The sequence below is a fragment of the Aquarana catesbeiana genome, linkage group LG09, assembly GCF_042186555.1.
Source record: "Aquarana catesbeiana isolate 2022-GZ linkage group LG09, ASM4218655v1, whole genome shotgun sequence".
In the NCBI taxonomy this organism is placed as follows: domain Eukaryota; kingdom Metazoa; phylum Chordata; class Amphibia; order Anura; family Ranidae; genus Aquarana; species Aquarana catesbeiana.
The window spans coordinates 295,545,661-295,560,344 of record NC_133332.1 but is presented as its reverse complement, the minus strand read 5'-3'; the positions used below and the strand labels follow the sequence as shown (position 1 = coordinate 295,560,344).

At 45.4% G+C, this 14,684-nt stretch overlaps 1 protein-coding gene across 1 annotated transcript in view; it reads left to right on the top strand.

Moving 5' to 3' along the window:
• The window catches only part of AIF1L (allograft inflammatory factor 1 like), a 145,482-nt gene that overhangs the window by 26,653 nt on the left and 104,145 nt on the right, over positions 1 to 14,684 (top strand). Inside the window, exon 3 of the mRNA XM_073600469.1 lies at positions 14,079 to 14,145. Coding sequence (XP_073456570.1) covers positions 14,079 to 14,145 — 67 coding nt within the window. The remainder of the gene's footprint in view (positions 1 to 14,078; positions 14,146 to 14,684) is intronic.

Sequence of the window (14,684 nt, the reverse complement as noted above, 5' to 3'; positions counted from 1 at the left end):
ACAGTGATCTTTGGGTTCTTCGTTACCTCTCTCACCAAGGCTCTTCTCCCTCGATAGCTCAGTTTGGCCGGACGGCCAGCTCTAGGAAGGGTTCTGGTCGCCCCAAACGTCTTCCATTTAAGGATTATGGAGGCCACTGTGCTCTTAGGAACCTTAAGTGCAGCAGACATTTTTTTGTAACCTTGGCCAGATCTGTGCCTTGCCACAATTCTGTCTCTGAGCTCTTCAGGCAGTTCCTTTGACCTCATGATTCTCATTTGCTCTGACATGCACTGTGAGCTGTAAGGTCTTATATAGACAGGTGTGTGTCTTTCCTAATCATGTCCAATCAGTATAATCAAACACAGCTGGACTCAAATGAAGGTGTAGAACCATCTCAAGGATGATCAGAAGAAATGGACAGCATCTGAGTTAAATATATGAGTGTCACAGCAAAGGGTCTGAATACTTAGGACCATGTGATATTTCAGTTTTTCTTTTTAATAAATCTGCAAAAATGTCAACAATTCTGTGTTTTTCTGTCAATATGGGGTGCTGTGTGTACAATATGGGGTGCTGTGTGTACAATATGGGGTGCTGTGTGTACATTAATGAGGGAAAAAAATGAACTTAAATGATTTTAGCAAATGGCTGCAATATAACAAAGAGTGAAGGGGGTCTGAATACTTTCCGTCCCCACTGTATATATTTATTTATTATTATTATTGTTTATATATCTAATTGTTTTTGCATAGTACAAATTTGATCTGAATTGGCGCATCTATTGTATTATTGAACAATATATTACGTTTTTTTCTTTTATTTAGATACACTTTAAATACAAAACCTACTTAAGGCTTGATAAGAATTGCAGCCTTGGAGCAATCCTGCTTTCAGTAGGGGATCCTGCCTTATAACACAGGCAGACAAAGCTGCTGAAAGTCTGCATATTTGGCATACCAGCAAGGAGCTGGTCCCAGAGGGGTATAAGCAAGCGGGGTCCTTATATGGAAAATCAAATTCACCCGCATAGAAGGGAGAGCAGCATGTCAGCCTGCTTCTCATTATCACCCCTCCATCACACCTGCACCAGGATCCACTGTCAAAGCTTATCTCCAGCCCGAGCCCCCAGGTTATCCTCTTACCGACTAGACATATTAGTCCGCTGTACTATATCACCCAAGAATCTTAATTTCTATCCGTGTCACTAGGATAGAATATTTAGTCTTATCAGTATCGGCTGTTATCTGCCTTGTGGATGGGATAACCAAGCAATCCGGTAATCTAAAAAGACCCAGACCATTGCCAATCTTCCACTTATAAGGAAGAAGTCTGAATAGTCTCTATTTATAGGACATGTCAGAAATCCTCTATCAGGCAGCCTTGTCGAGCGGAATGAAAAGTCCACCAAGTTTAAAGGAGACGCATAGCGGTTGTTGAGTAAGTGCATTATAATGGGACCAACTGCCTGTTTTGGTGGATGCTGGAGGGTTAAAGCTGGACTCCGGCCAAAAACAATTTTGGGGCCGTTCGCATTGCAAAAATAGATGAAGACTAATGAAGTGTGTGCAATGTGTGACCGATGCTGCGTTATGTAATACTTATACTGTACAGTCAGTGCTGAGTGCAGAGCCTGCACCAAAAATACAAGATCCACTTATTAAATCTTAAATGTACTTATAAAGCACTCAGATTATATCCCTAATCTTCTGCCTGTGGCGCCCAAGCAGGGATCCCATCCCACTCCTTCCAACAAGATCCTGGGGGATGCAAAGGAGCCCAACTCTCACAAGACAACACTCTTGCCCTGGACTGGGGTGTCTTCTGGTGAGATTTGGGGTACTCATCGTTCCTCAGGAGGCTCGCCAGATGGATGGTGACAACCACACCTTGCCATGCGGAATACCAGGGTAAAGCTTAGTACACACCTACGGGTTTTTTCCATCCAGGCGGAGCTGCTGTACTAATGATCAGATGTTAGTACAGCAATCTCCCCTGCTGAGCTGTTGTGTTCTGACAGGGGGACGCATCCCCCCCCCAACCCGCATCCCCCCCCCCTGCTAGAACACTCCGATCAGCGCTCTCCACCATTGGCTGAGAGTGATGATCAGGAGGCGGTCAGCTGCTGTTTTTTTAGCATGCTCGTCCGACAGAAGCTGGCCAGATAGCTGGCAGACCGGCTGCCATACACATGGACCAGATGTCGGCCGGTTTTTATTGAACCAGCCAATGTTGCACAACGTCAGTGCTGGACCTCAATATGATTCTATGGACAACAGCTTCTGAAATGAGGTGAGTTTTGTAGTAAAAGTCGTCGTCGTCTTTTTTTTTTTTTTTCAAAGGAGGCATCATACATTTTTTAATTCTGAAACAAAAGGTGGAGTTGAACTTAAAGTGTGCAGGTTGAGATAAGCGTAAAAATTAGATTGCTGGTTTTGAAGCATTAAAGTTTAGTGTTAGCTTGCCAGGCTCATTTTAAGGGATAGTTGAGGTCTGACTTACAGTGCTTTGAAAAAGTATTCACACCCCTTGGAATTTTCCACATTTTGTCATGTTACAACCAAAAACGTAAATGTATTTTATTGGGATTTTATGTGATAGACCAACACAAAGTGGCACATAATTGTGAAGTGGAAGGAAAATGATAAATGGTTTTCAAAATGTTTTACAAATAAATATGTGAAAAGTGTGGCATGCATTTGTATTCAGCCCCCTTTACTCTGATACCCCTAACTAAAATCTAGGGGAACCAATTGCCTTCAGAAGTCACCTAATTAGTAAATAGAGTCCACCTGTGTGCAATTTATTCTCAGTATAAATACAGCTGTTCTGTGAAGCCCTCAAAGGTTTGTTAATGAACCTTGGTGAACAAACAGCATCATGAAGGCCGAGGAACATACCAGACAGGTCAGGGATAAAGTTGTGGAAGTAGTTTATAGCAGGATTAGGTTATAAAAAAAATATGCCAAACTTTGAACATATAGAGCACTGTTCAATCCATAATCCGAAAATGGAAAGCGTATGACACAACTGCAAACCTACCAAGACATGACCGTCCACCTAAACTGACAGGCCGGGCAAGGAGAGCATTAATCAGAGAAGCAGCCAAGAGGTCCATGGTAACTCTGGAGGAGCTGCAGAGATCCACAACTCAGGTGGGAGAATCTGTCCACAGGACAACTATTAGTCGTGAACTCCACAAATCTGACCTTTATGGAAGAGTGACAAGAAGAAAGACATTGTTGAAAGAAAGCCATAAGAAGTCCTGTTTGCAGTTTGTGAGAAGCCATGTGGAGGACACAGCAAACATGTGGAAGAAGGTGTTCTGGTCAGATGAGACCAAAATTAAACCTTTTGGCCTAAAAGCAAAACACTATGTGTGGTGGAAAACTAACACTGCACATCACCCTGAACACACCATCCCCACCGTGAAACATGGTGGTGGCAGCATAATGTTGTTGGGATACTTTTTTCTTCAGCAGGAACCAGGATGCTGGTCAGTGTTGATGGGATGATGGATGGAGCCAAATACAGGGCAATCTTATAAAAAACCTGTTAGAGTCTGCAAAAAACTTGAGACTGGGGTGGAGGATCACCAACAGAACAATTACCCTAAACCATAGGCGTGCGCAATGGGTGTGCCTGGGCACACCCTAATCCTGGAGTTGGCAACCCATCAATTGTGGGCAGGTGACAGGTAAGCCGCGATCCTTACTTGCCGACCCCCAGAACCTGGACAGGATAGGCGGCTGGAGTGGAAATGAATGGACCGATCTGTATTTTCTTCTGCAGCAGCTGAAAGTAGGCTTCTCCTCCTCTCGCCGATATTCACAGAGCACTTCCCATTCATTCTCTGTCCAGTGCAGCTAAAGGGTGCACAGAAAGGGACTGGGGAATCCCATCTGTCTCAAAAGTGTCAGTAGTCCTTTTTACAATTGTATTCTTTTATTATTTTTTACATTATTCTTTATTTTTTTTTTTTTTACCTCAGAGGTGAAAGAATACAATTGTAAAAAAGCCTACTGACACCATTCTCTGCTCTACTGACACCATCCACTGTCTTACCAACCTCTGCCTATTGCTTTGCTCTACTGACACCATTCATGCCCCTACTAACATGTCCTCTACTGACACCACAGGCAGCCCGTCTATCAAGGGCGCACGGGCACCGCCCCCTCATCCATGTTCCGGCCCCTTTCAGGATGCCGGATGCATGAATTCCAATGCAGGGTGAGTGTTTTGTTGTTTTTTTTTTAAACACCTTATTGCAGCCAGAGGCTCTAATAGGCTTCAAAATAGGGTGTGCTCAGGGTGCAGAGAATGAGCTCGGGCCCACCCAGGTATGTTACATAGTTAGGTGTAAAAAAGACACAAGTCCATCCAGTTCAACCTTAAAAACAATAAATAAATAAAAAATATCGTACAATCCAATATACCCAATTTTGTACCCTCAGTTGATCCAGAGGAAGGCAAAAAACCCCAGCAGAGCATGCTCCAATTTGCTACAGCAACAGGGAATGAATATTCGCTATTGTAACACTGATCCTTCTCCCAGCCAATCAGGAAGCGGGTTCTGAGACCCATCACCCGATTAGCTGAACGGACAGGCAATCCTTTTGGATGCCTAGGAGGAGGGAAGGAGCTGCACACTGGAAGCCACCGATCAAGGAGAGGACACGGAGCCGATGCGCACTGCCTGATACCCACCTAGATGGGGTAAGTGCCAGGCCGACCAGAAAACGGAGGGGGGGGGGGTGCCGTCCCCAAGCCCCCCTCCCCCCCAAATAAAAAACAGCAGCCACCACTGACTGACGCCATCCTCTGCCCTACTAACACCATCCACTGACATTTACTGACCATGTTTTTATATATCTATAGATATATAGGGCTTAGTGGCATCCCAGTCTTAGTCCGTAGGGTTCAATATTGAGTTGGCTCCGCCCTTTGCAGCTATAACAGATTCAACTCTTCTGAGAAGGCCGTCCACAAGGTTTAGGAGTGTGTCTATGGGAATGTTTGACCATTCTTCCAGAAGTGCATTTGTGAGCTCAGGCACTGATGTTGGACGAGAAGGCCTGGCTCGCAGTCTCCGCTCTAATTCATCCCATCGGTTTGAGGTCAGGACTCTGTGCAGGCCAGTCAAGTTCCTCCACCCCAAACTTGCTCATCCATGTCTTTATGGACCTTGCTTTGTGCACTGGTGTGCAGTCATGTTGGAACAGGAAGGGTCCATCCCCAAACTGTTCCCACAAAGTTGGGAGCATGAAATTGGCCAAAATGTCTTGGTATTCTGACGCCTTAAGATTTCCCTTCACTGGAACTAAGGGGCCAAGACCAACCCCTGAAAAACAACCCCACACCATAATCCCCCTTCCACCAAATGATTTGGACCAGTGCACAAAGCAAGGTCCATAAAGACATGGATGAGCGAGATTGGGGTGGAGGAACTTGACTGGCCTGCACCTCAACCCGATAGAACACCTTTGGGATTTATTAGAGTGGAGACTGTGAGGCAGGCCTTCTCATCCAACATCAGTGCCTGACCTCACAAATGCGCTTCTGGAAGAATGGTCAAACATTCCCATAGACACACTCCTAAACCTTGTGGACAGCCTTCCCAGAAGAGTTGAAGCTGTTATAGCTGCAAAGGGTGGGCCAACTCAATATTGAACCCTATGGACTAAGAGCCCTTTCACACTGGGGCGGTTTGCAGGCGTTATTGCGCTAAAAATACCGCCTGCAAACCAACCCAAAACAGCCTCTACTGTTTGTTCAGTGTGAGAGCCCGAGGGCTTTCACACTGAAGCGGTGCGCTGGCAGGAGAAGAAAAAAAACTCCTGCAAGCCGCATCTTTGGAGCGGTGAAGGAGCGGTGTATTCACCGCTCCTAAACCGCTCCTGCCCATTGAAATCAATGGGGCAGCGCGGCTATACCGCATTAATACCGCGGCTATAGCCGCACTATGCGAGCAGTTATAACCTTTTTTCGTCCGCCAGCGGGGGGTTAAAACCACACCGCTAGCGGCCGAATACCGCCGCAAAAACGACGGTAAAGCAGCGCTAAAAATAGCGCTGTTTTACCGCCGACGCCCCCACCGCCCCAGTGTGTACGGGGCCTAAGACTGGGATGCCATTAAAGTTTATGTGCTTGTGAAGGCAGGCGTCCCAATAATTTCGGCAATATAGGGTACGTGCGAATTGGATGCGGTTTTTACTGCGTGATGAGCTCTCGATGGAGCCGGCTCACACAGATCTGGGGTGGCCGAAGTGGTGGATCGCAAAAGTGTCCCGTGTCGGGTTCAGGCGTATGTAGTGTATGTGGACAACTCTGATCGCTATTTGTGTTCAGTCTGGAATGTGCACAGCGCAGTAACCTATAGCAACAAAGCTGGATTCTTTTTTTTTCAGGATCTAGCTGGAATGTGATTGGTTGCTGTGGATTGCTGCATCGTGAAAGTGTCATTGACTGAGCCTGCCTGTGGCCGGAGCGGTGAAGCCCCCTATAGCTGATATTGGTGGGAGAACAAAGTGGGGGGGGGGAGAAGTTTTGGCAAGTTTGAGCACGAAATCCGAGGACATCCTGGCATTCCCACAACCTCGGCACAGACCCCCACCAGTATCTGGGAGGACTGAAGAAAGAGACTGGAGAATGGAAGCAGTGAATAGCTGGGGGGACACAATGAGCCAGGCAGTGTCAGTGACAGAGGGACCGCTGTGTGTCTGTAATCTATGCAGAGAGAGGATGAGAACACCAGACAATCAAGGGAAAGGCTTTCATGTATCTTTCTTAAAGGGACAGTAAACGCACAATTAACAAGAGGCCTATGGTGCACTCATTTTTCCCTTGATGACTGTCGGCAAAACCTCATTCCAAATCCTTTGGGGAGACGAGATGTGTGTTGTAGATATTTTCCAGCTGGAAACGTTCTGCAACTGAACGTACAGGATTCTTGTGAAGGGCCCTTTAATTATCTGCCACATAAATGGCAAACCCTGGTTATATATAGAGCGTACCCTTCTCTTCCAGGAGACTCCCCCCGACTTTCTGTTGTGTCTGTGGGAAATGACGTTAGAGTGGGTTTGTTTTTTCCCGTTTTTCTTTTTTTACCCCAATTCTTTTTTTTTTAGAAGTATAACAGGATATGTATTATACTGTAATATAATAATACTGTATATTACTATATTATATATTATACTAATAATATAATAATACTGTATTAAAGCGGAGTTCCAGTCATAAAAAAAAATTCCACTCTTTAGCTGCTTTAAATACAAAGACAAACCTTTGGAAATTTTTTTTTTTTTTTTTTACTCACCTTTTCAGGTCTGTTGCTAGGGGGTCCCTCGTAATCTGCCTCTCCCTCTCCAAGGCGCCTGACGTCATTTCCCTCGGCGCCCGTGCTCGCTAGTGCCATCATTTCCCAGGAGCCACTGGGCAGCTGTAATTATCCAAGTTGTCATAACGGGGCGGGACCTTCTACGGCAACGTTACAAGCAATCGGCGCTACGGCCACCGTTGAATCGCGCATGCGCGAGATAGAGAGGTGCATGCTGGTTACCCATGCATATTCCAGGTAGAGATCTCGATTGGGCTTCACATGCCCACATTAATAATGGAAACCGCCACAAACAGAGGAAAGAAATATTACAGTAACAAATTTATATCTTTCAATAATCTATCTAGATCTTTGTATAATGTTATTTTAATTTCGTTAGCAATAATACTAGGACCCAAAAAAAAAAAAAAAAAAACTCCACTTTAATCATCAAACCCAGAGGTGTCAAACTCAATTTTATCGCGGGCCGCAACAAAATTATGGTTGCCCTCAAAGGGCCAGTTGTAGCGTTAAGACTAGATGTCCAGAGTCCCCCATCCTCCCTTACATCACGATGCACACCCCTTACCTTGTGCTGCTGCCAAGAAGAAGCTGGGGGCGGAGCTGGGAAGCAAAAGAAATGCAGGGTCTGGAGAAGGACCAGAGGAAGGCTGCTGGAGACTGCTGAATACTAAGACTGGAGGGGGGAGGGCAGAGATGAGAGGGTGCTGTGGCTACACAGAGAGGTACAGGATCTGTAGGAGGAGTTCTGTCCTCCTCTCTGCTGCCAACTGCTGAGACGGGGGGGGGGGGGGGGTGTCAGAGACGAGCCTTACCGCAGCTGCACGAAGAAGCGCAGAATCTGGAGGAGCTGTTCCGTCTTCCCCTCTGCTGATGAATGCTGAGACAAGGTGGGGGTGGAGACGAGGGGAGTGGAGAGGTGTGAGGGCCACACAAAATAGTCTGGGGGGCCACATTAGGCCTGCGGGCCTGGTGTTTGACACGTGTGATCGTATCTAATTAAATTCCCCCTTAGCACCAGTCCAAACTCCCCTCCTGCTATCTTTATGTGAAATCAGTGGTCTCTCTGCAGAGGTCGGCTACACCTCCACCTAAACCCACCGGTGTGGTCAGAGCTGAAGCTCTTCAAATGTGAGGATTGCTAAATGCAGAGCTCTAGCTGTGACTCCTGATGGGTGGTAGGGGGGGGGGGGCAACGCAGAGGGACTTCTGATTTCACATAGATAGCAGCCACTCTACAGCTGAATGCTGGGGAAGAGGAACTTGAGCTGGCGTTGGGGATGTAACTATTTAAGACAGTAGGGGGCCCACATACATTTGTGTGGTGGGTTTATGCATGTGAGTTAGTGCATGTTGCATTAAAGTGGACTTTCAGCAGCTTAGGGATCATTCACATTAGCATTTGGGGGGCAGTAAAACTCTGGATTTAGGCTGTGTTTTTATCACCCCCCTATTGCTCCTCCTTTAGCCGCTTGGGGTGTACACATGCTATGGCCGTGATGCTTTAATTTGTGGCTGTGGCAGGAATACCCCTGTTGCTTTCAGAGGGTGCCCACCAAACACAACCCATTCAAGTGAATGGGGCCGCGCTGCAACTGCCCCACAACCACATGCAATGCATGCAGTTGCGGCATACTAGTGCCAGGATTAAAGGGGTTGTAAAGGTAAAAATTTTTTCACCTTAATGCATTATATGCATTAAGGTGAAAAAACTTTTGACAGTACCGCCGCCCCAGCCCCCCCCGTTTTACTTACCTGACGCCTCGAATCTCCGCTGCTCGTCCTCGTCATCTTCATTGCAGCTCAGCCTGGTCGCTGATTGGCTGCAGTGGATGGATTGAAAGCAGCGCAGCCATTGGCTCGCGCTGCTGTCAATCACATCCGATGACGCGGCGCGCCGGGGGGCGGGGCCGAGTGATACAGTGAGCCGCTATAGCCGCCGGCTGTATCACGGGAGCGCGCCCGCAATAACTAACCACCATGTGAGGGAGCTCGCATTAAGGTGGTTAGTTCTTGCGGGGAGGAGCTGAAACAGCCGCCGAGGGACCCCAGAAGACCAGGTTCAGGGCCACTCTGTGCAGAACGAGCTGCACAGTGAAGGTAAGTATAACATGTTTGTTATTTTTAAAAATAAATAAAATTACCTTTACAACCCCTTTAAAGGGTCAATGCAGGTGCTGCTTTCTGAAGAGCGATCTGAACAGGAATCACTCTTCAGAAAGCAAAGCTAGTGTGATAAAGCCCTTACTGAATATGCAGCTTCTTCATCTCTTAATCTCAGCCCATGTTCCTGTATAAGCTGGTGCCATGGTCGTTGCCCCAGGTTTCTCTTGCAATGTCCTATGGAGCCACCTTTGCATGCAGAGACCAGAGTTGTGTCTCCCAATACTGTGTGCATCAATAGAAACACACTGCCCCTAGCCTGGGATGTTAAGGCGCTCCCCTGCTCATTACTCCTCTGAACTAACAGACTGACTGAAGACTGAAAGTTCAGGGAAGCAGCACTGCGAGCGCAGGAGCCAGAAGCACTGGAATCTGTAAACTTTAAGAATTATACCAAATAGTCTAGTGGGAAATATTTATTTTATTCTGCTCAGTGTGTTCAATTAACCACTGTCTGACCCGCTTACAGTAATTACACTGCGGGTGGGCGGCAGCTGCAAGAACCGTGACGTACTGGTATGTCGTGGTGCAAATGAACAGTGCCGTGCCCCCTGGGGTACGCAGCAGCGCAATCCTATGACCACTGTGTCTGGTGGAAACAGCAGGTCACCGCGCTCTCTACCCGGCCGCTGTTAGCAGCCGGGGTATCATGTGATCGCTGTGATTGGTCATAGCGATCACATGATTACAATGTAAACAAAGCAGTCATATATGGCCACCATTCATGACTGTTTTGATTACTATTGTGATGTAGTGATTAGCCCACAGCTATCACATGGTATCTGGGCCAATTACAGCACCCTGTAGCTGTTGCCATTCACAGATCACAATAGTAACCAAGCTGTGATGACTGAAAGCCATTCATAACAGCTAAAACTATTGCTTATAACAGTGGCCGTTACTGTTATATGCATTATAGTGTAAAAAAAAATCCCTAATCACCCCCTTAGAGTAGTACAGTGTCACTATGGTGACACTGAACTACTCTGAAGATAGGATGTAAAAAGAAAATAATAAAAAAAGAAATGTTTAAAAATTTGAATACATTTTTTATTTTATTCTTTTTATACTGTCACCAGTCAGTGTCCCTGATCACTGCCACACCAGTTATATGATGACGATGGACTGCTCTGGTGACAGTATGTTAGAAAAGAAAATTGTGTGGGAAAAAAAGCACATTTTATTTGATTTGTTCATTTTCCAAAAAATTGTGACAAACAAATTACAACTTCAAAAAACTTGCCATGCCTCCTACTAAATACCTTGGACTGTCTACTTTCCCAAAAAGGGGTCATTTGAGGGTATTTGTACTATCCTGGCATTGTAAGGGCCTCAAGAAATGAGATAGGCCTTCAATACATCAGGATTGATTCATGTTCAGACATTTATACCATAGTTTGTAGATAGTTTGTAACAGGAAGAGGCCATCCCCAAACTGTTCCCACAAAGTTGGGAGCATGAAATTGTCTAAAATGTCTTGGTATGCTGACGCTCTTTAGAATTTACTTCACTGGAACTGAGGGGCCAAGCCCAACCCCTGAAAAACAACCCCACTCCATAATCCCCCCTCCACCAAATGATTTGGACCAGTGCACAAAGCAATGTCCATAAAGTCATGGATGAGCAAGTTTTGGGTGGAGGAACTTCACTGAGTCTTGACCTCAACCTGATAGAACACCTTTGGGATGCATTTTAGCGGAGACTGTGAGCCAGGCCTTCTTGTCCACATCAGTGCCTGACCTCACAAATGCGCTTCTGGATGACCTAAACCTTGTGGACAGCATTCCCAGAAGAGTTGAAGCTGTTATAGCTGCAAATGGTGGGCCAACTCAATATTGAACCCTATGGACTAAGACTGGGATGTTCATGTGCATGTAAAGGCAGGCGTCCCAATACTTTTGGTAATATAGTGTATGTGAACCCAGCCTGAAGGTTTAAAGCTACTTAAGCCAGTCCATTAAAACCAATGGGCTGCCAAGGTACCAAAACATCTCAAAAATCGGATGTGCCACAAAATTTTCAATGTATTGTAGTGTAGGGTGGTGTTGCATACCCATTCCTTTAGGGCATTCTGGTGTCCTTCAAAAAGAATATCAGCTTGTTGAAACACAGTAATGCATGTGTTTCTGCAACATGCAAATGAACCCAGAGACATTTATATTTCACATTTTTGCACATTATTTTGTATATTAAGCTACTTTTTTGTATTAACGTTGGGATTTAATATCCTCATTCATTGTCTACACATCTTGCTATGATTACGCCCTGAGTGAGTTAAACCCAATATAGAACAGCGTGACTTTCCTGCCAATCTGATAAGAGCGCACTGTTTATATATCATACAGTAAATGTCACCTTTCCTTTACAACTGGATTATATGGTGCGTCCGTTCGTATGATTTCATTCATATTCACTGCTGATTAAAGAGCTATTTATGGAGGATGCCACTTCAAAGAACATAGACTATATAAAAGACAGCTTTACAAGTGCTTGTATTATTAATGCTCACATGGCACTCAACATTAATGTATACACTCTTGGGAATAGTTATGCTTATCTGACCATTCAACATCCAGCCATGTTTTTTTCCTCAAGTGCAAGTCAGAAAATGAAAGAAGCTTTTTATTTTCGACTTAAACTTGACCCTCAGTATAAGGAGACGCCACAGAGAGGTCCTCTGTCCTCCATCAAACTGTGACTGGAGGGGCCTCCATCTTCTGTGGTCATAGACATTGGAGGGCAGTCATTTACAGACATGATGGGGTCCATTTGAAAATCATTTTTTACTCCAGTTAAGTGAAATCTGGTTGTTTCAGCATACTGAGCTTTGGACATCACCTTTGCGTTGCCTTGCTGAATATGTCTGAATGTATATATTAAGCTGGCAGTGACATTTTAAAGTAGTTGTAAACCTCTGAAATTAAAAATGAACTAACATATCCCTCTATAGTGTGTACTTGCCTCAATCCATTGCACATAGTGTGGATCTTGACTGCTTTCTTCTTCCTCTGCTATCTGCATTGGTCACTGCTGACAGTTTTCCCTAACACCAGGCAATCCATGGTGATGGCCTCCCACCAACCAACTGGATAACTGCAGCAGCAGGTCACCCTGGCGGATGGCACGGACTCACCCAAGGTGCGGAATCTGAGTACTAACCGATATTCACCATAACTCCTGATGGTGGAGATGGGTTTTGCTGCATGCTAGTGCCAGGGTGCGGTGTTTAGGATCACCCCACCAGGAGGTGAGCAAGCCGGAGTCCAGTAGTAGATATAGTAGGTAGGGATTAAGCAGGACCATAGTTAGTAAACAAGCCAAAGGTCAGTTTACAAGTGGTGACAGGTTGGGATCAAGCAGAAGCGTAGTGGAGGAACAAGCCAAATGTCAGTAATAAGTGATTGCAGGTTGGAATGAAGCAGAACCATAGTCAGTAAACAAGCCAAAGGTCAGTAACAAGTGGTTGCAGATTGTAATCAAGCAGAAGCATAGTGGAGGAATAAGCCAAGGTCGGTAACAAGTGGTCACGGATCAAGCAGAAGCATAGTGGAAGAACAAGATAAAGGTCAGTAAAAAGTGGTTGCAGGTTGAAATCAAGCAAAAGCATAGTCGGTAAACAAGCCAAAGGTTGGTAACAAGTGGTCACAGGTTGGGATTAAGCAGAAGCATAGCGGAAGAACAAGCCAAAGGCCGGTAACAAGTGGTTGCAGGTTGGGATCAATTAGAAGCGTAGTGGAGAAACAAGCCAAAAGTCAGTAATAAGTGGTTGCATAGAACAAAGAAAGATGATCGGCTGCACTCCTACACAATGTAATGTTAGCTTTATTGTGTCAAAAGTAGTAAAAACAAACAAACATGGGCAGAGGAGACAAAAAGGGTTTACGCGTTTCACACAGAGATCATGCTTGGTAAAAACCACAATAAGTGGTTGCAGGTTGGGATCAAGCAAAAGCATAGTGGAGGAACAAGCCAAGGGTTGGTAACAAGTGCTAGAGGAGATACAGACAGCAGCAGGAGTGACAGAGAGCGACCATTAATCTGGCAAACAGTGCAATGTCATGGCTTAATTATTAAATTCATGGGAGGAGCAAAGGGTTTAGGAGAAACAAGGTTTAAGGCAAGGTCGTTCAAGGAATTGTTCAGGGAGCTGTCCGGTATCCCAGGTTGGTCAGCAAGAAGAGACACCACCAGACACAGCAGAGGTTGCAGGTTCAGACCTGGGTCCTGACACAGCCCTCCCCCAGGACACAGGAGATGTTTGACAGCCTCAGATGTGGATGCTGCCCAAGGAGGCTGTGTAGAGGAAGGTGTCCATGCCCTCTACTCGGGTCTCAGATTACACTCAGCTCTCTTTCCTCAGCTGTGCAGTTTGTGACCTCAGATCCCCGCCCCTTGCTTCCTGGAGCTCAGAAATATCATTTGATCTGTGTATTTATATTGGCTCTGAAGGAGAAGGGGCTGCAGTTAAAGAGGAATGGCATATGTAGGAGGATTTAATTGATAACTGTGTATTATCTGAGGCTTGTCACTTCAGTGGGCTTATGCAAGGGTTTATTATCACTTTAACAGACAAATCTCAATTGCATTTCCTATCTTTCAGGAATTCCTGTCAGATGAAAAGTACTATGACATAGAGGACATAGAGGAAAAACTGGATTCCTGTAAAAGTAAGTCCATCTTCTCATTTTAATTGGTGTTAGGCTTGCCACGCTTGTGCATCAACACTATTTTGTTTTTAAAAGTTGTGATGTCACAAATAAACAGTTTCCACTAATATGACTATGCTGTGATGCTTGGCAGGGTGGAAGGGCGTTGAGTTTGAAATGTACTGCACAGGGTACAGAATAGGGCATTACGGAATATGTCCAACACAGAGTAGGGAAGCCTGAGAGATGTCAAGAACAGCACAGTGTACGGAGTGAGGCAGTTCAGAGTATGGCATTTGCCACACCATGCATAGAGTGGGCAGGTCGCAGTATGTCATATGCAGCACAGAGGAAGCCTGAGGTATGTCAAGCATAGCAGAGTGAGGCAGTTTTATATATATATATTTATATATATCATGCGCAGCACAGTGTGTAGAATGGGGCAGTTCAGAGTATGGAATTTGCAACACCATGTATAGAGTATGTCAACCTAAGGTATGTCAAATACAACACATTTTATAGAGTGAGGTAGTTCCGAGTATGTCATGTGCATCACAGTG